Genomic DNA, 21,979 nt, shown 5'->3' on the forward strand with positions numbered 1-21,979 from the left:
TTAATATAAGCTATGAATATAATTTATAGCAGTTTTAAAACCAGTTTTCCTAATTGAATAAAACCAGTTTAAAGTTAATTTTTAAATTATTTTCCTTTTAAATTTTGAAAAGAAAATTTTGGTTTTAGCCAGATGACTGTTTAATGGTTTATCCTTAAAATAAGGTTATTTTGGCAATGTCCAAATGGTATTGTGCTTATTAGCTGCCTAACACTCCTCCTACAGGCAAAATGAGAAAACTACATAACAGTTTTAAATGCTAGTAGAGAACTAAATAATTAAGAACTATGCATTTAAAAAAAAAAAATAAAGGAGGAGTAAGCGTGGGTCGTGAGTGAAACTCCTGTCTACAGGTACCATCTTCTAATAAAACTAAGTGCCTCATTTCATTGAAACAGGGTTTTTCAATTGAACAGGGTTTTTTCTTCCCATAATTGTTTTGGATTTTGTGAAGTTGGAGTGTGCATCTCACTGTTAGTGCTTTTTTGAAACATGGCCTATATTTGCATACATAGTGGTGTACAAAGGTGTATTAAGTAGTAAAAGCTGAAGGCTTTTGTACAATTTTTACACTGAAGATAGTTTACTTTTATAGTTACTATAGTAACTATAGTTAGATAGTTTTACTTTTCACGTAAACATATTTAAAGCTTAAAATTCATTGTCCACAAAAATCTTAAAGCAAATTTGCTTCCAGCGCATACACAATGCAAGACTTGCAGGTTACTAAAAAAAACCCCAAACCCAGCAAACTTTGACGGCGGAGTGCTGAAAGACAGAGCTCTCCTCATCCAATCTTGTATTTTGGTAGCTGGCTGTTGCTTCCTATGTGATCAAGCTTGCCAGATCTTATTCTTCATTGTAACTTCTGCTGGAATAAACTTTTATTTTTTATTTGAAAGTTTGGAGTGGAGGTATTATCTCCTACTTAAGGATATACAGCAGTCAAAAGGCATGTATGTAAATAAGTGAGTTCTGAAATAGCATTTACTTTCTCCTATTATCTTTAAATTTGGTAGGGTTTTCTTTTTTTTTGCCAAATTACTTTGCACACTACAGATGTATTAATTTGAGTGAAATTAACCAAAGGTCTTAAAGAGTGGATTGTGTTTTGTTGGTTTGGGTTACATGGAATAAACAATTCTCTGAAGTGCTTAGTGCAGTAGAAAGTGGGAATTAGCAAATTTAAACTGAAGCAGTACTTTAACTGTAGCTAAGGCTAAGCAATACTTAAAAACTTGTTTATACAGTCTTCTAAGAGTTTGGCAATCTTGAGTGCTACAGCTGGGATATGGCTATTAGGAGAAGAATGGTAGCTCTTCTAAAAATCCAGTTCAACAAAAGCTCGCTCCACATTTGGGATACCTACAAGTACTGGCAAATACTGATAATTGGAACTAGTATTTTAGAAATATATTATTATCTTGCAAAATCTTACACATACTAAATAAAAATAAACACAGGCAACCCCAACAGGCTCCTAGCTTGTCTCGCTTCTCTTCCTAGTTTTGACTCTTCTGCTTCTGTTTATGCACAATTACAAGCTGGATGTTTAGGCAAAAACAACAGTCTTCCCCACACCCCCATTTTTAGGGCAGAATCACAAAGGAAAAGAGAGTGATTGAGAACTGGACAAATAACATTGGTTTAAACTCACTATACAGTAAATAACATTAATTTTTTTTCATCCAATGTCAACACCAGTTAATCTGTTATGATCATTAGCAATTTTAATCCTATTGACATTAGTCTGTGACACGAGTGCCAGTATTTATACGTGTCCTATGGAAGTGTCCCATGTTTTAAAATGTTGGACTAATTATATGTTGCTTTTTCTATATGTAGAGGCTGAACCCTTAGCTTCTTTTTGGCTACATGAGACAGGGCATTACTCCAGAATACTTCATGTGTGACTCTGTTCAAATGAGGTTCACTGTCAGTGCACTTCTTTCAGAATGCTATTACTTGAACCTTAATGTGTACTGGAATTTACAAGTTGGGAACAAAATGTCCTTGAAAAAGGAAAAATTTTTCAATTGTGCATTAGAAATGGTTGAAAAAAGCACTCAATAATATTTTTGCCAAATATGTAATCTGAATCCTCCTCAAAGGTGAAAGAAGCTCTTTTTTCCTCTTACCAAAATTTATTGTGGTTTTTTTTAGTTTTTTGTTTGGTTTTGGGTTTTTTTCCCCTGAATTCGAACACGACCAAATATTCAAACATCTAGCTTTTTTCCAGCTATCAGAGTGACTTTTACATGTCCCTCTGGAGCTTGTCAAGCCTGCGGAAAACTTTCTAGACATGGTCTTTTTTATGTCTGTGTTAGATTTTTTTTTTTTTCTTGATTTTTTTTCTACTTGATTGATTTTTCTTTATGTTCTTATGATGTTTTCCCTGGAAACTTCATTTTTTTCATTGCCTTTTTGTCACAATGTTTCAAAATAGGTGCTGTGTACCTCTGTCATTCTCTCATCAAATTTTAAATTCCTTGAATTATCCCCAGCATTAAGCCTTGCAGTAGTCTTCCTATATAATTTCCAAACTTAAGCTATTAAATGCGAAGAGGATGTAGTCCCCATCAATCTGGTTTACACTAGTCATTTTTATTGCCTTTATTGATTTCTCTGTAGACAGGAGTCCTCTTTATTTTCATGTCCTTTTTCTTTGAGTGAATTAATTTTGTAATAGTAAACATAACTTACATACATTACATTAGGAAACCACTGAGCATGTTTTCTTTTACAAAATAAAATCTTATTTACTGTACCATTTTATTTAGACTGTACTCATAACTTTCTAAATGTCATCATGTTCATTTAAAAAGGCACATAACCTGGTAACCAATTGTATGTTTTCATGGGAAGAGTTTCTTTCACAGTTTAGCAATTGTAAGATATTTGAATGTTTTTGCATTTTTGCATGATGCACAGTTTTATTGGTCACTTTTTTCACAAACTACAGGTAATGATAAAAGGATAGTTCCCATCAGTAAAAGCAAAACAGTACGGTAGCTTAAATATTGTGCTTTGATCTTCCAGAAGAGGTCCTGCATGAAAGTAAATTCTGTAAATTATTCCTGACAGCTATTATAGTGATAGGTTTTTCTGTAGCAAAATGATAATTCTCTGCCTTTGATATAATCAAAATAACTCTAGTTTTTAATTAAGAATTTCCAAAACACCAAGCACTAGAACTTTGCTAATACTGGTTGGGAGGTTTTAAAGTTATATGCTGATATACAACTGTTTAGTGTAAAGTGTAAAAATTTTATCACTTTTATTTTGATTTTGTTTTCTTTCTTAAAAAAAAGTTATATATACACTCACAATATATATACACACATTCTTGTGTATGTATAGATATAATATATAGGGAGTGAGAGGGGTGTTTTCAGTTCTTGTAAGCAGAATTTGAGTTGTCTGTAGAAATACTGTTATAACAGGTACAGATACGGAATGATTGTTTTAGACACCAAGACTAATAATTTTAACAGTGTTTAGAAACACTGGAAAAAAGCCCTGAACTATGCCAGCATCAGGGACAGACAAGCATGAAAGATTAATGTAATTTTGCATATAATGATGCACATTCTTACACAAAAAATCCATCTGCAAGTGTCATGTCAGTCAGCAAAAATCTTTGATGGGTGGCTGCAGCTGGGCTGTCTCTTCTGGCAAAGCTGGCCTAGAAAATGCTAAATGTAGTTATGATGCTTTGTGCCATCTGTAGTATGCCAGTTTATCCTGTCTTCACTGGCATTTACAGTACTATATAGAGTATCAGCAAACACAGAGACATCAATGTAGAGTGACAGATTCATTTCCTCCAGAGGCTATGAACTCTGGTGTATACTTGTGCCACCTTCCTCTGTGTGTTATATTCTGTTGTCACTGGTATTTGGCTTGATTTCATACTTCTGTGTTTAACTCCTCATATTTTTGATTTAGCAATTTGCATATCCTAACACAAAGGCAATTAAATTTGATTGATACTGAAATAATCCAGTCTTAACTGAGGATATGCTTACATTTTCCTGAAGTTTACCAACTGTGTCAATGCTGAAACTTGCATTTTGATGCAACAAACATATTCTCTAATTCTCTGAATTTAAATGCACTAAATAGCCATGCATCTGATGGCAGCTGAGTTTTAATGTGTCTTGCCTTTTAGCTAGTGTAACTGTGAAACATACCTTCTTATACTTTTAATGTATTTAATGATTTTTTTAAAAAAATCTGTAGTGAATTACTCTATGTTCCTTATGTTAGAAGGTCAAAAAGTTAAAAAACCCTTTTAAATTATCTAATCTTCTGATAATTAAATATTGTTATTTTCCACAGTAACTGAGTATGAAGGACATGCGCTCTCAGTACTTAAAGAATGTGAACTCCAGGCATTTGATGGGTAAGTTGGTTAGTGACAATAAATGTTAGTAAACCTCATCACATTAGTTTTTATTTGTATTCCAGCCAAAACTATGCTAGTAGGTATTTCATGAGTTACTCTGTTTCACATATATATATTAAGCCTGAGAAAATCAGTTCTCATTAGATGCTTTGTTTTTTATTATTTACTGACAATAGGTATGTATTTTAGATTCATAAATACTGGTAAAGAAACATAAAGCTTTCTTAAATATGTTTCATGAAAGCTTCAGTCTCTGTATTTGCAAGAATGGCACAAATGCCTTGTATTTCACACTATCCATTCAAATAGTTCTTAAGGGGAGCATTTTATCTAAAAGCAACTTGAATATTTTTTCCATCAAAAAAATTAAATCATTCAAACTTACTTGAAGTCAAGAGTGAAAATGCTTGTTCAATCATTTTTAAAGACCTTGCTATATGGATTAATCCTGCAGTCTCTGGTATTTTTACATTAATCGTTCAATAATAAGATTCAATAATATATAAGAATAGTTTTGCATACTGTGGAAGTCTTGCAGCATTCTTACAACTCTTATTGGAATATGCAGTGAGCCATACAAGAAGGTGTAAATAGTGTTTTATAGTCTAATCAATTTCTATTAGTTCTAGAAACTCGCAGAGTTAGGTGAGAAAATATATCTGAAAATGTATCTATGTATTCCAGATTCTGAGGATAATTTCTTTCCAATTAAGACATGCCTTTTGGGGTGCCAGCTGGGGAACCAGTTTGTCCTGGGAAGCAGATATGAAGACAGAGAAGGGTTGTATCTTCTTGCAGAAATCCCTTCTACTCTGAGTCATATTTGAATTGTATCATCTTGATCGTTGGGTAGAGTCACTGGAGTACTTCCTGTGAGACTTCTCTCCAGTAGCCAGAACTAAGGGCAAACAGGAACAGAAGACACTGGAAGAAAATAACCCTTAAGTCAACATGATGATAGGATTTCTGAAGTGAAGAGATACCTGTCCTTTCCAAGTTAGCTAAGTGTGTGTGTGGGTTTCCTCATGCGGAAATTAAGTAGCTTTTATTATCAGAGGTTATGCGCAAAAATGAAATTTCAAGTGTTTGAAAAATGAATTTTATAACTTCTCAGATAGCCTGGCATCCATCTATGTACTCATTCAGTAAAGCACAATACAGAAAAACATCCTATTAAATAGCTAACTTGGGATGCTTTTTGATATAAAATCATAGGGAATATGGGTTGCAAGGGTAACTCTTTACACTGATGTACCTAGAGATTTCTTAATTGCTATTTTCAAGTAAAATCTACAGAGTGATAGGATGGGATCAGCATTCATATTATGCTATAAGACTGATACTTTGAAAAAGAAAGCTAAAAAACATCACTAGTCTCTCTTGTGTCCATTAGCTTTAGATTTGTTCTTAAGAACAGGAAGAGAAGATTTTAAATTGGGATTTTCTTTTTCAAATTGTTTAAAGGCTTATGGTGTACTTCTGATTACGTTCCTGTGAAGTCCTTTGTGACTTCCTCATTGCTGTCTAGCCTAAGAATTTTTGCCATAGATATAAATATCTTATAGGCCCTCAAAACCGCCTCAGTGTTTCCCAAATAAAATTTTAATGACAATTTTGGTTTATTGGAAATTAAAACAGAAAAAGTATGGGATCTGGTTTGAATTGAAAATTAACTCCACAACAGTGAAATTGTCCTACTGATGAAAAATCACGCTTTTAGCAATTCTAGCAGCCACCTGACATAATCTCTTTTCACTATTTCCATTAAGTCTCTGGAAGTTTTACCTGTTTGTTGAGCAGCATTGCTTGTGACTTGGCAGGCCTCAGTTCTTTCCTGTTTTGCCCTGGCTTTCTGTCTGGTTTTGTTCAAGGCAGATACTATATCTGTCACTTAGTTCCCTGTTTAGAAAATAGAATAGCATTTCTGTACCTCCTTTTAGATGCGGAAGGCACTGTACATGGTGGTGAAAGGTAAGGTAGTTTTTGTGCCATTTCTACACGGCAGAGTTCACGTAGACCTGATCTGCCTTGCCCAAGCTTGGAAGTAACTGGAGGTGAGTTAGGCGTGGACTGAAAGCTATGCCTGTGTGCATTAGTCTGCTGCTCTAACTCAGCTTGTGCTTTTCAAGTGTTGCCTGTTTCAGATTGACTGAAAGCTAATTCAGGTAAAAATGTATAAAGGGCAAAACACAACAGTTTTTTTATTCATTACAGTAGGTAAGCGGTATAGCAACATACAATTTCTGATCTTGAATTTCTCTTAGAGTGAGTTATGATTCCTTATATGTTAAACAGCATGTGAAGTAAATTGAAGCTTGTGATTTGTAGTAGTAAATTGGAAGTTTGTATCTCAGCGCTTTCCGTAAGCCATACTGCTATGTTTTAATTCTTTGTCAAAGCTGTTTGTTTCTTTTCTCTGATTTTGCCAGTTCCCACTCCATTTTGCAAGATCATAGGCATATGTCGTGTATCTCTCATACTCCACCTTCTTTCCTATCCACTTTTTTTCTTTCTTACCGACACTGGAAATTTAGGTACTTTGCCAACTTGGCAGTGTGCTTTTTTACCCTGCCTTGGGGCCAAGTGTTGGTGACAAATAGAGTGAGTGCATTTGTCGTGCTGCTATCTCAGCTGCATTTTCTTGTTTGTACGGTGACAGAAACACACGATATGCATCCATGTATTTCTTCCCTAATAAGGGGCCTAAGCTATTATGGATATTGTTTACAGTAGCCTGGGTTAGTCAGACTTTAGTGAATAGTTGATTAAGAAACTTGTGTCTGATGGTTAGACAGATGTTTATTCCTCTATGAAGCCCTCTTCCAGGTCTTGGGCCAATCTGTTTGCTCAAGACTTTCTACTCCTTTTGCGTAGCAGGTTCTCACTGATTATCTTTGGAATCCCTCATCCCTGATGGTATCTCTATTTCCAGCCAAAAAGGCAACTCTTGATGATTAATGCTAAATTAATAAAAAAGTTAGCAGCCTTTTTATGTTATTCCTTGGACTCTTCATCTATTTTCAATAACAACAAACACAGCCCCCCTAAATCAGAAGAAAATATATCTGTTTTCAAAAGTTTTATAGCCAGAAGACATTCCACATAAGTCCTTCCAGGTGTACAATTTATCAGACTACGAAGATTAACTATTTTTGCTGCTGTGGCAGAAACTTTTAAGCCTAGGAATAAACCAATCTAAACCAAAAATGAGACAAAAGACAGGAGATGACTCCTGGTTACGAGCAGGAAGAAAATGTGCTCCAAACTTCTGCTATATACGCTTTTTTAAAATGTGGGCAGTGTTTAGCTGGATAGAGGAAACATTTGTAAAAATTTAGAAATTAAAAAATAGCTGGGAAATAATAATAGGAACTGAAGAAAAATGTTAAAGGAGCTGACATTTTAATTTAAACATTTAATAGCATGATGAGTATTTTCTTATAAAGAACTTACTAGTTTTATCTAGTTGAATTATTGGACATAGTTTCACAACTGCATTCATATAGATACATGAAAAAAGGATATTTTAAGTAAGTGCCTCCTAATGTAAATCTGACACTTATATTGTAAATGCTTGGAGTGTACTATTACTATTTTTATCATTAAAATGTGTTTACCTTAAAAACATTTAACTTTCAAACATTACTAATTTGGAGAATCACTTTAATAGTTACTTAAATAAACAAAAACAGGAAAAAAAAATGTTTGCTATGACAGAGCTTTTACAGACAAATGCATTCCTCTCTATAGCCACAGCAGGTGGGAGTTTAATTACATGCTCCAAAAGCAGTGATTAACTATCTTCATGCAAAGGATTGCTGGCACTAAGGTTTTATACCTTGCTAAATCCCTCAACTGCCTGCACAGTGTGTGGATTAGCTTTTTCAAGTATTTTTGATTTTATTGTAATATTTTGCAAGTTGTTATTAAAAGGGCAATTAAAAAGCATTGGAATGCTTGTGTGAGTCAGCATTGAAAGATTTAAAGAACTTTTCCACTGAGGCTTTTGAGCATGTGCTTTATTCTTCCATCTGATCAGTTCATGTGCATAACGTGTGATAAGGTAAGAAATACTTTAAGTTGTTAAATATATTTACTCCTACTCAGAAGAAAGCAGAAATAAGGATGCTTATATCTTGTGAGTTAACATTCACTGATCTGACAGTGAAACACTAGCTTGTTCTTAAAGAAAGAACGTGTTTTAGCTATTTGAAATATCATTATGTATATGGTGTGTGATAGCTTCCTTCCACTTGTTTGCTCAGCTACGGAAGAGTTTATTTGAACTGTTTAGCATTTTTGTTTTGTAATAGGGTAGTTTGTGTTGGTGGAGACGGATCTGTCAGTGAAGTTGCTCATGGCCTACTACTTAAAGCCCAGATAGATGCTGGAAAAGACACAGACTATATACCAACACCTGTCAAAGCACCAGTTCCTCTTGGAGTAATACCAGCAGGTGAGACTAAAAGGTACTGTTACATTTTGTAAGTCATCTGTTTTAAGTCCCTCTGGCATGTTTTACAGTTTTGGCTACCAAAGGCAGTTCTTGGTGCTAAAGCTTCAGTTACTTAAGGGAGCTATTGAATAAATGTCCTAAATTAGTGATTGAGATTGATTACAAATTACTAGATTTTAAATCATTATGATAATTTATAGTAATGGCACAGATGAGCCCTTTGCCTAAAGGAAGAAGCTCAGGAAGAAGAAAACTAAAGTAATTTTCAGCTGATCCACGGAAAGATCAAGTTTTGCCCTTATTTGCTGCCAGAAATGATACCAAATGAAAACTTTGTTTTCTAGAATTTCCTTAATATAAGCCATGCTGTTTTGCCTCTCTATCCAGTTTTCTTGGCAGGATTCTCAATTGGATTCATGCTGAGGGTCTCTTTTTAAATGGTGTTCCAGGAATACGTTTTGTGGATTATATAAAAAACCCAAACAAACAACTGTGCACACAAACCTGCTTTCTCTCTATTTTACTTCTACAGACTGGAAAATGTATGCATCTCTCTTGAAAAATACTCTTGCTCCTTTATTAGCTCGTACTTGCATCTTGTGGTGTGGATGTTTTTGGGGTTTTGTTTGTTTGTTTCGGGGGGTGGGGTGGGGTGTCCCTTCTTCACCCAATTTTTGTATTTGCCCTTCTCAGAGTATAACTTGGGCCACGCAGGGAGGCTTAGCTAGAATTAGTACAGGCAGAGTTGATTCTGGACTAGTATATGAATCAGTTCTCTTTAAAAGAGGAGGGGTATTTTTGCGTGGACACTATCCTCTGGTGTGGATGTTGATGGAATTACTTGCTGTAATTTCTCAGATGTTTTTAACTACTGAGGAAAAAAATTCCTGCAGCCAGATGAACAGCAAATCGTTGTTTTCAGTTTTGTACAAAAAACAGGAGCGTTATGCTTCCGAACTGATCAAGCAGGTTTTAAGTACTCTGACTTGCTTTGCACTTCTACAAAGCAGCATTAAGACAGAGCCTAGTTGCTTGTAAAAATGCAAGATTACACTAGCTTTTTTCCAAGTTAAAAAAACCTTGGAAATGTATTGGTAAGAGGTACAGTAATCTCAAAGACATGAAGCAAATGAATTTTAGTACAGCAGTTGTACCATCACTTATCAGTTCAGTTGCTGTGAATATCTTGATGGTGTTGAGACTGAATCTCTCCAGCACTTGACTCCATGCTGTTTGGGCATGCTTAGGTCACTGTGCCTTATCCTTAGTGCTTACTCTCTTCAGGTTGAGACAAATACGTCATGATCAAAAAGGATTTGTAAACCCAAAAGAATGCTGTACAGCTTGTTACACAGAATGCCATAGACTTTGTTAAAAGAGGGTGAGAACAACTTATAGCATGAGAGCGTGGGAAACTCCTTCGTAGGTTCTTAAAAATAATCTATAGGTTATTTTATTTTCATATTATTGATATTCCAAAAAATAGTCAGTTAGGAAACAGATAAGTATGGTACTTGTGTACATGAAGAAGGTGGAACTCAATGGCCAATTAATTCTGCAGCCCCCCCCCCCCCCCGAAATCCATTGTACCAAATTATCAGGATTCTCCAGCTGAGTAAAAATAGAAATTGTATTACGGAATAGCATTGAGTGGCTTAAAATCTGGTTTTAGCCTCTATAATAAGTACTTCAGACAGCATTTTGAAGCTTCAGCCAACTTGATGGGAAGGAGCTGCTTTTGAAACAGTTTACCTCCTGAAGAGAAAGGTCCAGAGGGGAGTCTGTTTTTACTAAAACACTCTACTGAGCTGCCTTATTCTGGTCCAGATCAAATGGATGAGATGTGGGGAAGCCTGCGTTGTACTGCTGGCCATTAGCAAGAGTGTTTGTTGCTATGGGAACTAGTGCTAAGGAACTGTACAGAGGGGGAATGGGAGGAAGGGGAGGGGGGACTGGAAGGACATTAAAAAAGCTATCCAGTTGTTACAGAACGAGAGACAATCTATATCTGATGGCTGTGAACCTTTTGGTCCTAAATGGTTCATTTAAATAAATTCATGATTTCCAATTAATTCAGAAAATAAAATATTACTGAGGGACTGTTAATTTCTGTGATATTTCAGGCAAAGAACCAAAATGTTGGTGCAGTTTTCATCAGAATTTTAGCTATGCTTGACTAGGAAGTCATTACATCACATTTATCTGTTTGGATGGGGGAGACATTAACAGCCTTATGAATATTCATGTTGTCTGGTTAATTAAGTTAATTGTACTGCAGAAGAGCTTGCACTTCCAAGGACAATTTTTTTTCTCTACAATTTCTGTTTGGTACCTTCATCAGTCATGCTTTACATGACCTGCAGATATTTTGTCCTTACTGTGATGGTTTTGCACATTTCATAGGAAGGAGGTTGTAGGAAGTTGTTTGTAATGGCAGGAAAATGGGTTAACATTTTTAACAGAATTATATTTTTTGAATAATAAAATCTTCTTTGTTTCTGTTTACAAAAATGCTGGTGATAGAGATGCTGGAGTTGTATGGATGAAACCTTTTTACAGTGAATTAAGTAGTTGGAGTGAGATCTAAAACTGTGACCGTTAGTAATCTGTGAGGGGTGCAAGCCCATACGTGAGCATCAAAGAAGGCTATTAGTCTCTGAAGTAATACGATAGTGTTCAGTGGAACCATCTTGTTATTGGTAAATAATATTCTGAGCTTTCATAGGGGAGAAAAAGGTTTAGATGACTTGGGAAGATGAATAATGGCATTAAAACCACTATTATTGAATTACCACTTAAATCAGCAAAGCTTGTATTCTAGTATTTTTGTATGATAACTTATTGTTTTGGTTCTGTTTATAAGCTTTTTTTTTGTGTGTGTGGCATCCTGCTTCTATAGGACCTAGGTAATGAGATACATTATTCAGTCATTACTGGCATCAAAATGCTCTTAGGCACGTATTAAGAGATTTTTAGAGAAGGTGATGGTACTTGCTACTGCAAAACTGTGCACATTCTAGATCTTCAACTTGTGGAAGGGTGGGCATGTTACTTACGTTTTTGAACACAGGCAAAACTTGTTTTATTTTCCCGGGAGTCATGAAAGGGTGTGCTTTTGCCTTGTTTACTTCTGCAAATGTTAATGACCTCCACAGATTTAAGAGAAGGATGCAATTACTTGTGCCTATCCTGTTTAGTAAGAATGAGATTTAACTCTCATTAAAGTCAGTATGAAGATTGGTATTGACTTCAGCTGTGGTCATTTGTTATCTTGCTGCCATCTGTATTGATAAATTACTCTTACTTAAATGAGGAATCCCAGTTTTAAGACATACCAAGCCTGATCTTCAGAGGTATATTCCACCTTGTGCTCTTTTATTAGCTTTATGTTCAGTGACAAAGAAAAATATTTTTTCAGAATAATAACTTTCCTGTTGTCAATTTACAGGAAATAAACACAATTTGCATGACCTGTAATGATCTGCTTTTTGTGTGTGTGATTTCCTTTGTTTTGCAGAGGTTCCCATAAAAGTTGATAAGAGGTGGAAAAATTCGATTGAAGGAAATATTTGAGTATTTTTGAGCTACTTCTTTAGCTAGCTTCACTGGCTAAGCAGAATTAGTTGAATCTAGAGATTAAAAGTCATAAGTCATTCAAACATGAAATGGTGTTGGGCATATACTTGTATTATTCTGTAAAGAATTGGTTTTTAGGTCAAACCTAATTTTTTTTGTCCCTGAATTTTCCTTATAGAACTGTATTTTATGTTCACTGAATTGAAAAACTCACTATTTTGCATAGTAAATTGTATCTAGAGCTACATTTTTGCCTTTATTATGTGTATTGTACAGAAAGAAAAGTTCTGATTACTTTTAGTTGAGTTGTTGGATATAAGTTATTGCATATAAATGATTGAAATTGTAATATTCTTAATAAACTGGACTTCCTGTTAGTGTATCTAGAGAGACTTTCTTTGGGGAGAAAAAAGCAAAGACTTGCATTTAGCTTTTGAAGTTGTCAGTTTATTCTTCTTTCGAAGTACTTCGTAATCCAAATTTGATGGGTTTATTTAAACATTACTTTTTTTTAGGAAAAGGAGAAAGAAATTAATAGTATAGTCATCTATAAAATTCTGAGAAATATGTGAATTAAATTAGGGTTTTTTTTTAATTGTTCAAAGAATAAAACTGTGCGTAAACTGATTTCTCCCATGTACCACTGGAGATGTAAGCTTCAAAGAATGTTTTGGGTCTGTTATCTTAATAGATGTACCTCACTTATTTCCTTCACATAGTGGGAACTTTGAGAGCCTTACTCAGAGCTTCTCTCTGATGTTATGAAGGCTTTCCATGAGGTTCTGAGTATTCTGAATTACTTTCAGAGACTTAAGGTGCTCGGAGGATGTAACAGGTGCTCTGTGAGGTACTGAGATACAACTCCCACTTATTTTACAAATTCTTTTTCAGATAAATTATTGAAAAAAATTGAAACATATACTCCTGAATAAGAATGACAAGATGCCTTTAGAGCTTTGTAACTATGTACATCAGTCTTTCCAAATTTAGTATTTTTTTCCTACCACTAATGTGACATCAAAGGTTGCAGAGTTTTGGGGTGAACATTATTTTTCAGTCTGATACATGATGCTTTTAAAGTGCTTATTTAAAAATTGAGTGCCTCTGGTTTGAAATGTAATAGTCTTTCCCTTTCCTCTCTTCTCTCCCTTGCTTTTAAAAGACAAGTTTAAATGCTTCCATAAAACTTAAGGCAAATTTAGCATCCAGAATTATCTATTGCTGCTGTAACATATTAAATAATTCAAGCAACAAGAAAATGATTTGAAAATCTAACTGAATTCATTCCTTTATGGAATGTTAGGTTCTAAATTGTTCTTCTGTAGTTTTTGTTATTTTAGTTAACCTGTTATTGAATTATTCATCCCTTAATCAGTGATATGAAGAAGCTCAATATTCTGACTGCTTTGTGGCAGGCCCTGGTTCTTTATTTTTGCAGAAGTGAATCCTATGGCCCTGCTGCTTGACTGAGAAACACCAGAGATGTGATCAATGAGAAAAATCAACATGAAATTCTGTTAAAACTCTACCCATTTAGGAAAGACACAACCATTTCTTGTTCAGGATTTTTAAAATAAATTGATGTTTAAAATTCAGCTGATACACAGATACACAATGTCCTATCCATTAAAGCAGAAGGGCAAAATTTACATGTATATCCGTGTTTCTTACACAGGTAAAGTGACTTGACATATCAATCACCACCAAACATGGGCCTCCAGAACCATGCTTCTTTCTTTTACAAACTGATAGCTAGTTTTCCCACTCTCTCTTCCAACTCCATGCTCACATTGCTAGTTCATTACTTTTTTTTTTTCTATTTACCAGCTGATTTACTACTCATTCCCTTGTTTCAAAATAAATTAATCTCTCCTATCTAGTGGCTAGTAGTACAACTGGTCTGCCGATGACCAGGCAATGACAAAGACAATTTTAATGCACTGAATACAAGTCAACAATTTGTCAGATGTGCGTCAAATTCTACGTTCTCTTGATGTTTTTCAGTCATTAATGTGTTCTCGTATGTAAAGCTGATGTGTAGTAATTAATTTTATTCACTGTTGCTTCTAAGAATCTGAAATGTAGCCTGCAAGAGGCACAGCAGCTATCTTATACTAAATGTAGTAGAATTTTGTCTGGGAAATGTACAGTTTTACGCTGGCTGGGTATTAAATTATTTTTCCAACTTAAAAATATTCCCCAAATATATCTTCTTAGATAATCTGCCTTCTAGTACAGTTCCTCAGTACAGCACTTAGGTATAGAAGAAGTGATTTTTAGGGAGATGGTTGTGAAAAAAAAAAAAAAGGCTATTTTTGCAAAGCTTTTTTTTCCTCCCCCACCCCCATTGGTTTTTACGGCACTTATGAATGAATTTGCAGAGAGGATTTTATAGACCTCTGGAAGTTTTAATGGTTTTAATTTGTACTGTTCAGCGTTTCTGCTGTTACCAAGACTAAGTAATTTGTGAGGAGGCTTTCTTTTTTTGAAAATGTAGTAAATGTCTCGGTTTCTTCATTCAAAAAATGTTACATATATTTTTTTTCTTGCTATTCTGTATCTCTCATTTTTACAATAGTTTATGTTTGCTTTTGCAGGTACTGCTAATATTTTGGCCCACACTCTCTATGGTATTAAGCATGCAGTGACTGCAACATTGCACATTGTAATGGGTAAATATTTTTACATACATTATCAGATTTTAAATAATGATGCAGCATTTAGAAGTTTGCCATAACCAGTGGTTTAATAAAGGCATACCATTATGCTATATCACTGTAAACTATATTGTAAGACCTTTAAACCCAAATGATTCTATCCTGATTTTTAGTGTACTGGAAAGGTTATGATTCTTTGAGTATAGTTTAGTAGCAAAGGTCGTGGACCTCATCTTATGGTAACTAAAAACTGCCATGGAATAATGTCTGATTTTGGCATTCATGTCCTATTACTGATGTTCTTTTAATGCAAAAAGTAACCTTTTCAAGATTCGATTGTGTGAATAGTGTTACTCCATGTGTGTTATTATGCAATGATTCTGTTGTGGTTTAAGCCCAGCCGGCAACTAAGCACCACACAGCTGCATAATCATGGTTGCATAATCACTTGATTATTTTAATTTAATGTACCTGCTGAAGACAATAGGAAAATATACAATACTTTCAGCTTGAGGAAGTGGTTAGGATTGGACTTCCCTGGAACGTATTGTCATATTTCTGAGAAAGTATCATTCATCTTTTTAGCTCCATGTGCATTTCTTTTAAATATTAACAGTTTCCATAAGAAAGCTTTATTAGTAGAAAAAACTGCATCATTTGTCATTTGGTCTGCAGAATAAATAGGTTTTTGAATGTGAAAATGTAATTACGCTAAAAGGAAAACCTAGATTGCTAGTGCAAACCTTATTGTCGGGTCTTAGGAAATAGCAAATACTTAGCTGAGCAGTGTTAATATTCTTCTCAAAGCAATTTTTCTTTAGGATGCATTTTTGTTTTTTTCAAATAAAAAAAGAGAATAATTGGGAAGGTCCATCTTGAGTATCTATTTTCTAGACCTTGCAGTCAGCAGTGGAGGAGCCTTTGCTCAATTTCTTGGATAGTAATACACAAGCCTTCACAGTAAAATCTAAAACTGTCTTTTTTTAATCAGACACACTCAATCTAATGGAAACCACTCAGGTTTTATTACAGAAAAAAATTATATGCCCCATCTTGAACAGAATTAGACATCTAAATTCTATAACTGTAAACATAAATAAATTTAAAACCTATATTTAAGAGCTCCCATATCTCCTCCAGTACAATGTTCAGTCATTACAAATATTCGGTGAAATGGTTGCAAATATTTATGTAGCAATATTACATTTTCCTTGATACTAATTGTTAAAAATTTGAATAGAATTAAGACTCAGAGCCTTTGCAGCCTGATGAAGTAGCTGAATTTTTGCCATAACTTTTTTAACATTTTGAAGCATCTGAACATTGTTCAGATGAGTACTTTTATAGAGTCTTGATTATATATAGATTGATTCTGGTTTCTATCAGCAAAACTTGACTTCCTAAAGAAAGAAGAGTCTGGAGATTTTCCCGACAGCTAAATTAGGTGAAAAAGAAATGGTAAGTTGTATTCCCTTTGAAATACAGATGTTATTTGTAATTTCTGAACTTTATCTTTGAAATTTTAGGACATATTCAACCAGTAGATGTCTGTACTTTCAGTACTCCAAGCAAGCTTTTGCGATTTGGGTTCTCAGCTATGTTTGGTTTTGGTGCAAGGACACTAGCTTTGGCTGAAAAACACCGTTGGATGCCCTCCAATCAGCGGAAGGATTTTGCTTTTATCAAAACACTGGCAGATCTCAAGTATGCCATGAGCTGTTACATTTTTCTAGTATTTCTCATTTAGACAACAGTAGTTTAGCTATCTTGACTTCTTAAATGCAGACAGATTTAACTCATATGTGATGTATATCCCTCTTACAAGTTAAAGAGGAGATAAATTCTGTATATTCAGCATCTCCTTAAAATCATCTTAACATGGATAAAAGTCTGTCTAGCAGTCAGAATATTGGTTTACATGATAGTAAATATCAATACTTTTCTAGGCCAGAGGAATGTGAATTATCATTTCTACCTCTACATATTCCACAGGAAGACTCTCATGAGAATGACAGGTAAGTAAAGAGTGAAAAAATTCCAAAGCTACAAAAAAATGTGTCTTTGAAGATAAAATTGTACAAATTCTTAATTTTGTTCAAATTTGATCATCAGGCAAAACAATCTTAAAAAAAAAAAAGATTTATTTTGACAGCTGCAAACTTTGACACTTTGTAAAATGTTCCCTATACACTATAGAGGATTTGTTACAAAGCAGTCTTCCACTCAGTATTACTGGTTTGTTCAGTTCCATTAATCCTTTCTTCCATTAAGATCTTACTTTTTTTCTAAAGTAGATGTTGTTTAAATATGCTAAAATGACTTTAAATTATTTTACCTACATGTTTCCACCCATTTAGAAAGAAGAAAGAGAAAATTAAAAAAAAAGGTGGGTTTTTGCTTTTATGATTATTTAAAAGCATACTGTGGCTGGTTAAACTGGAGTAATATAGAATTACTCTGTTATATTTAGGTAGCAAGGATCAATGGCACAAAATTCAGGGTCACTTCCTGAATGTGAGCATTATGGCAATCCCTTGTCTGTGTTCAATGGCACCAAGAGGCTTGGCACCTAATACGAGGTCAGTAGGGGTTTAGAGAATTAGTCATGTCTATAAATTCTGACATCTTACCTTAAGACCTTGGCTTTTCTGAGAATATGAGCCTGTGTTTAGGTAGTCTAGTCCCTCTGGAATGGGGGAGGGAGCATGGACTGCAGCAGACTCTATAATCCCAGGAATTGTAATCAGTTTTTGGATCAGGCAAATAAGGTCAAGCAGTCTAACTAGAATAATGAGTGGATAATTGCTGTGATTAAATTAGTTGGCAAGTCTGACTTAAGTAGTAGTCATCGAGCAGTCATCTGTCATAGGATTTGGCTGTATGTAGAAACTTCATTCTTAGATTTTATTTTTTCAAATATAAAGGTGCTCCTCACCTTCTGCTTTAGAGCCAGCAAAAATGAAGTATGAATCTTTCTCCTGTTATGAAGAATTGAAATTCACACTTGTCTTTTTTTTTTTTTCTTTTTCTTTTTTTCTTGTTCCCCCTGAACTTGGGAAATGCAGCTTCTACATGTAGGGTTTTGGGAAACAAATGAGTATGTAATCTGATTGTTGACATTGACTCATTTTGCCTTTAGCTCATTGTGGAGAGTGTGCTTTGTGGTGATCAAAACAGTTATCAGGTGATAAATATTTGTACTTGATGTATCCAGTTGATGATTAAGCAGAATAGCAAGTACAAACTTTCTAGTTCTACATGAAATACAACACAATCTCTCAAAAAAGAATGCAGAAACTCATATATATATATATATATATATGTGTGTGTGTGTGTGTATTTAAAAAAAAACAACAGTCAGGGAAGTTTATGGGAATGAGTCTGTTTTGTTTCATTTGATTATCATTAGGTGAAAATAGATATGCCTTAGAATTGATCAAGTATTTTTCTTCAAAATTAGTGGCTGATCTGGTAGAATTTGACTTCGTGGAAACAAATGTTTCTGATGGAATTCTTATTGAGAAGTTTTTTCTTTGCTACAGAGGCCCTGCTAAGACTCCTATACCTCAAGATAGTGCCCTGATGCTGCCCCCTCTTAGGGACTTACTCTGTTCAGCACTTAGTGTGTTATATACCAGTCTGTAGAAAAATTCTGACAGGAATTGAAGAAATTATTCTTTTTTAGCTTTGCTTTCTCTTTCCATCTGTTCTGGCGCCTGTTTCTCAGTGACAGGGAATTTTATGACAACTCCGTGCAATTATTGCAGGTTTGAACTAGCCTGTTTCTCCCACAGTGTAGTTGCTCAGTGGATGCCCTTATCCTTTCATATAAGGACATCCCTTTTTTCCCTCTCTTTTTAAAACTATTCTTAGGAGTGCAGTCAGCTAGTAGGGTAGGAAGACTAGACTCTTCAGACAGGTGCTTCATTTCTCATAGCATCTTGACTGTAAGGCTTTTCGATATGGGAAACATAAATGCTGCACTAACTGTTAGACTCAAGACCCATTATGGAAGCATCAGCTAAACTCAGCTACGTTTCTTCACTCTGTCCTATTTTCTGCAAGAGGTTTTTGTCATGTGAAAACATTTGAAGTGGAATGAAAGCTTTGACTGCTACCTGTAACTCTAGTTAATACTAGTCTAAAGTTGTGAAAACATGTCAAGCTAAGTTTAACTGTCTGTGCTGTGTGAGCCATGTGGAACATTTGTTACTCACAGCATAGGTGGTGTGCTTTGCTGCAGATTGGACTTCCAAGAGAATTAATGAAAATTCTTAGTCGTCTCTGAAGAGAAAAGACCATAGTGCCAAATGCATTGCCCAGTAGCCTGCTGTGCCCTTTTATTGCAGCAAATATGATAAGAAGGCAACTTTTTCAATTTCACCATCACTGTTTTCTAAATCAGCAAAGTAATGCTATGCCAGGTGATGACTTTAATGGTTATGTAAAGATTATCTTCCTAGATTGTGCTGTATCGTCCTCAGAACATTCCTGATGCAGTTGTTCAGTAGCCAGAGAACTATCGGGGGGAGAGATCTGTGGTAGGCTGGAAATATTTCTTTTAAACATTCTTAACATATTTTCCAAGCATACATGCTGAATAAATATATGTGTGTATATATATATCTATGTATGCATATATATTCAGGAGATATGAAATACATCTTCTCTATATAGAATACAATCACAGCAGCGATTGTCATGTTCATCAGATACTCTTGTCGAACATTGATTTGTCTCTATAACTTAAATGGGACTTAGGCATGATTGTACTGAGATTCAGGTTGTTAGCTTCTGTGATAAGGTATGGTTGCATTAGGGAATCTATGAATTGATACTAGCTCATTGTCTGACTCAAATTTTCAAAGATGCTAAAATATCAATGGCAACTGCATACCTCAGACCATGGAGTATCTGCGCTGTACGGTCTCTCCTTGATTAATCTCTAGAATATGACTGTTTTATCTTGTACAAAATTTGCTAGTTTTTTAACTTTTATGTGCTTTGTGAAATGTGTAAGTAGAACTGTACTGAGAACTGCTAAGAGAGTTTGAATAGCGACACAGTTGAAGATCAGGATCTTTGTAGGGCAGCATGAGTGTTAATGGAGGAGGTGAATGAACCCATAGATGTGCTTGCATGCATCATGGGAATGGTTTCTTGGTAAAGCTCTGCCTCATCGTATTTAAGGTAATCATTATACTTTGCTGGAGAGAACAGTGAAAAGACAAATTTGTGATCCTCAATGTTTAAAAACCATCTGTTAAGTAGAAAAGCTTTTTTTTTTAAATTATATGTATTATGTTCCATAAATTATGGGTATTGATAAGGGAGTACAATTCTATTATTACAATCTATGTTATAAATGTATTAATGCTAAATAACTTCAGTTACATAGTTTATATTGATCTATGGTGGGGGGGTTGGCAAAGATTTAAAAAAACATTGAGACTATTCTATTAACTTACTCTTGGTAGCTGGTTTGTGGGTTTTTTTAATCTAGACTATTGGAGAGCCTGTTAAACTTCCAAATAAATGCATTTTCTTTTGGGAACTAAATTGGTCTGCTTTTCAGGTTGAATAATGGAAGCATGGCTCTTATTGTTGTACAAAATACTTCTCGAACAGAGTTTATAAAACATCTGAAAAGATATGCCAGCATAAAAAATCAGGTACTGTTAATTTCTTTCTGGTGATTACAAAAAGAACAGTTAATCGTGAAGGTAGACATGCTGCAAGAGTTAATGTTAGCATCCTCATAAGGAGACTTAGCTTCCTGTCAGAATACATTAGCCCCCTTTTTATCTGAATTTTTTTTTTTTTTTAAATCACTAGACTAATACCGATTAGCCTATTTCAGCCCATCTGTTATGGTTTAAATTGTATTTGTGTTGTACCATAGTTTTATGGGTGTAAAGCCCTTTCACCACAATAAAGGAAGTGCATGCTGTGTTTAAATTTTGTGTAGTGCAGAGATCAAGAATGCAGCCTGGGAGGGCATCATGCAACTCTTTGTCAGAAATAGGTAAAGTCCATAATTTCAGCAGATCACTGCATGCTATGCTGGTAGCAGTGGATTGTGACCATTGATTTTTAGCAGGTATGCATTCCATCTAGTTATGAATGTTTGCAGAACTGCATTTCGAAATTGTGGTCATTATTCTGTCTTTGAAGAGAAAAACGAAGCATCCAAATACAGTGCCTTATTGCTGTCCTAAAGACCTGATGCATAGCCTAAGCACACTAGTACTCATTCAAATGTTTCAGAATTACGTGAAATCATTTTTACAAGAAGGTTGAGGTTTGAATTTGTCAACAGTCAGAGAGTTTGGGGGAGAGGTGGATGACAGTTCCATGTGACAGCACTAACAAACAGCTGCATTTAGGAAATAGTTTATGCCTTCCAGTTATGCTTTTAGAGGAAGGCTTTGCTTTTCTGCCTTTGTAGTTAGAAATTAGACAAGGAGATGTGGACCCTCCTTTAAACTTAAGCTGACTATTTACTAGAATTCTAACTAGCCTCGTTCAGGACAGTATTACTGGTAATGATAAACAGAGCACTGGAAAAAATCTGCTTGGACTTTCACATATTCTGAAAGCATGTGCTGTTTTGGCATGTGCAAAATATACCATCTCACCTGTAGATTGAGCAAGTCTGATATGGGAATCCAAATGGAACACTACCGTTTTTTTCTGAGGCACTATTTAGGATTAAAAATAGCATGTTAATCTATAAATGCTAGCTGGAATATATAGTGCCTCATGTGTCAAAGCTTGAGTTAAGTGTTCCCATTTACTTAAGACAAAAAAAAAAAAGCAAGCCTTTTAATTTCAAGTAATCCAGTTTGTTGCTAAGCTACCACCTTTATCTTTCATCTTCAT

The 21,979-nt window shown here is 34.8% G+C and overlaps 1 protein-coding gene across 2 annotated transcripts in view; it reads left to right on the top strand.

Moving 5' to 3' along the window:
• The window catches only part of CERKL (ceramide kinase like), a 61,180-nt gene that overhangs the window by 37,486 nt on the left and 1,715 nt on the right, over window positions 1-21,979 (top strand). For both annotated transcript variants that reach the window (XM_052791438.1, XM_052791439.1), the window contains 8 exons: window positions 4,342-4,405; window positions 8,722-8,864; window positions 15,038-15,112; window positions 16,624-16,801; window positions 17,044-17,112; window positions 17,455-17,483; window positions 17,568-17,676; window positions 20,673-20,769. In XM_052791438.1, the coding sequence (XP_052647398.1) occupies window positions 4,342-4,405; window positions 8,722-8,864; window positions 15,038-15,112; window positions 16,624-16,801; window positions 17,044-17,112; window positions 17,455-17,483; window positions 17,568-17,676; window positions 20,673-20,769 (764 nt within the window). The remainder of the gene's footprint in view (window positions 1-4,341; window positions 4,406-8,721; window positions 8,865-15,037; window positions 15,113-16,623; window positions 16,802-17,043; window positions 17,113-17,454; window positions 17,484-17,567; window positions 17,677-20,672; window positions 20,770-21,979) is intronic.

The sequence above is a fragment of the Harpia harpyja genome, chromosome 7 (assembly GCF_026419915.1).
Source record: "Harpia harpyja isolate bHarHar1 chromosome 7, bHarHar1 primary haplotype, whole genome shotgun sequence".
Classification (NCBI taxonomy): Eukaryota; Metazoa; Chordata; class Aves; order Accipitriformes; family Accipitridae; genus Harpia; species Harpia harpyja.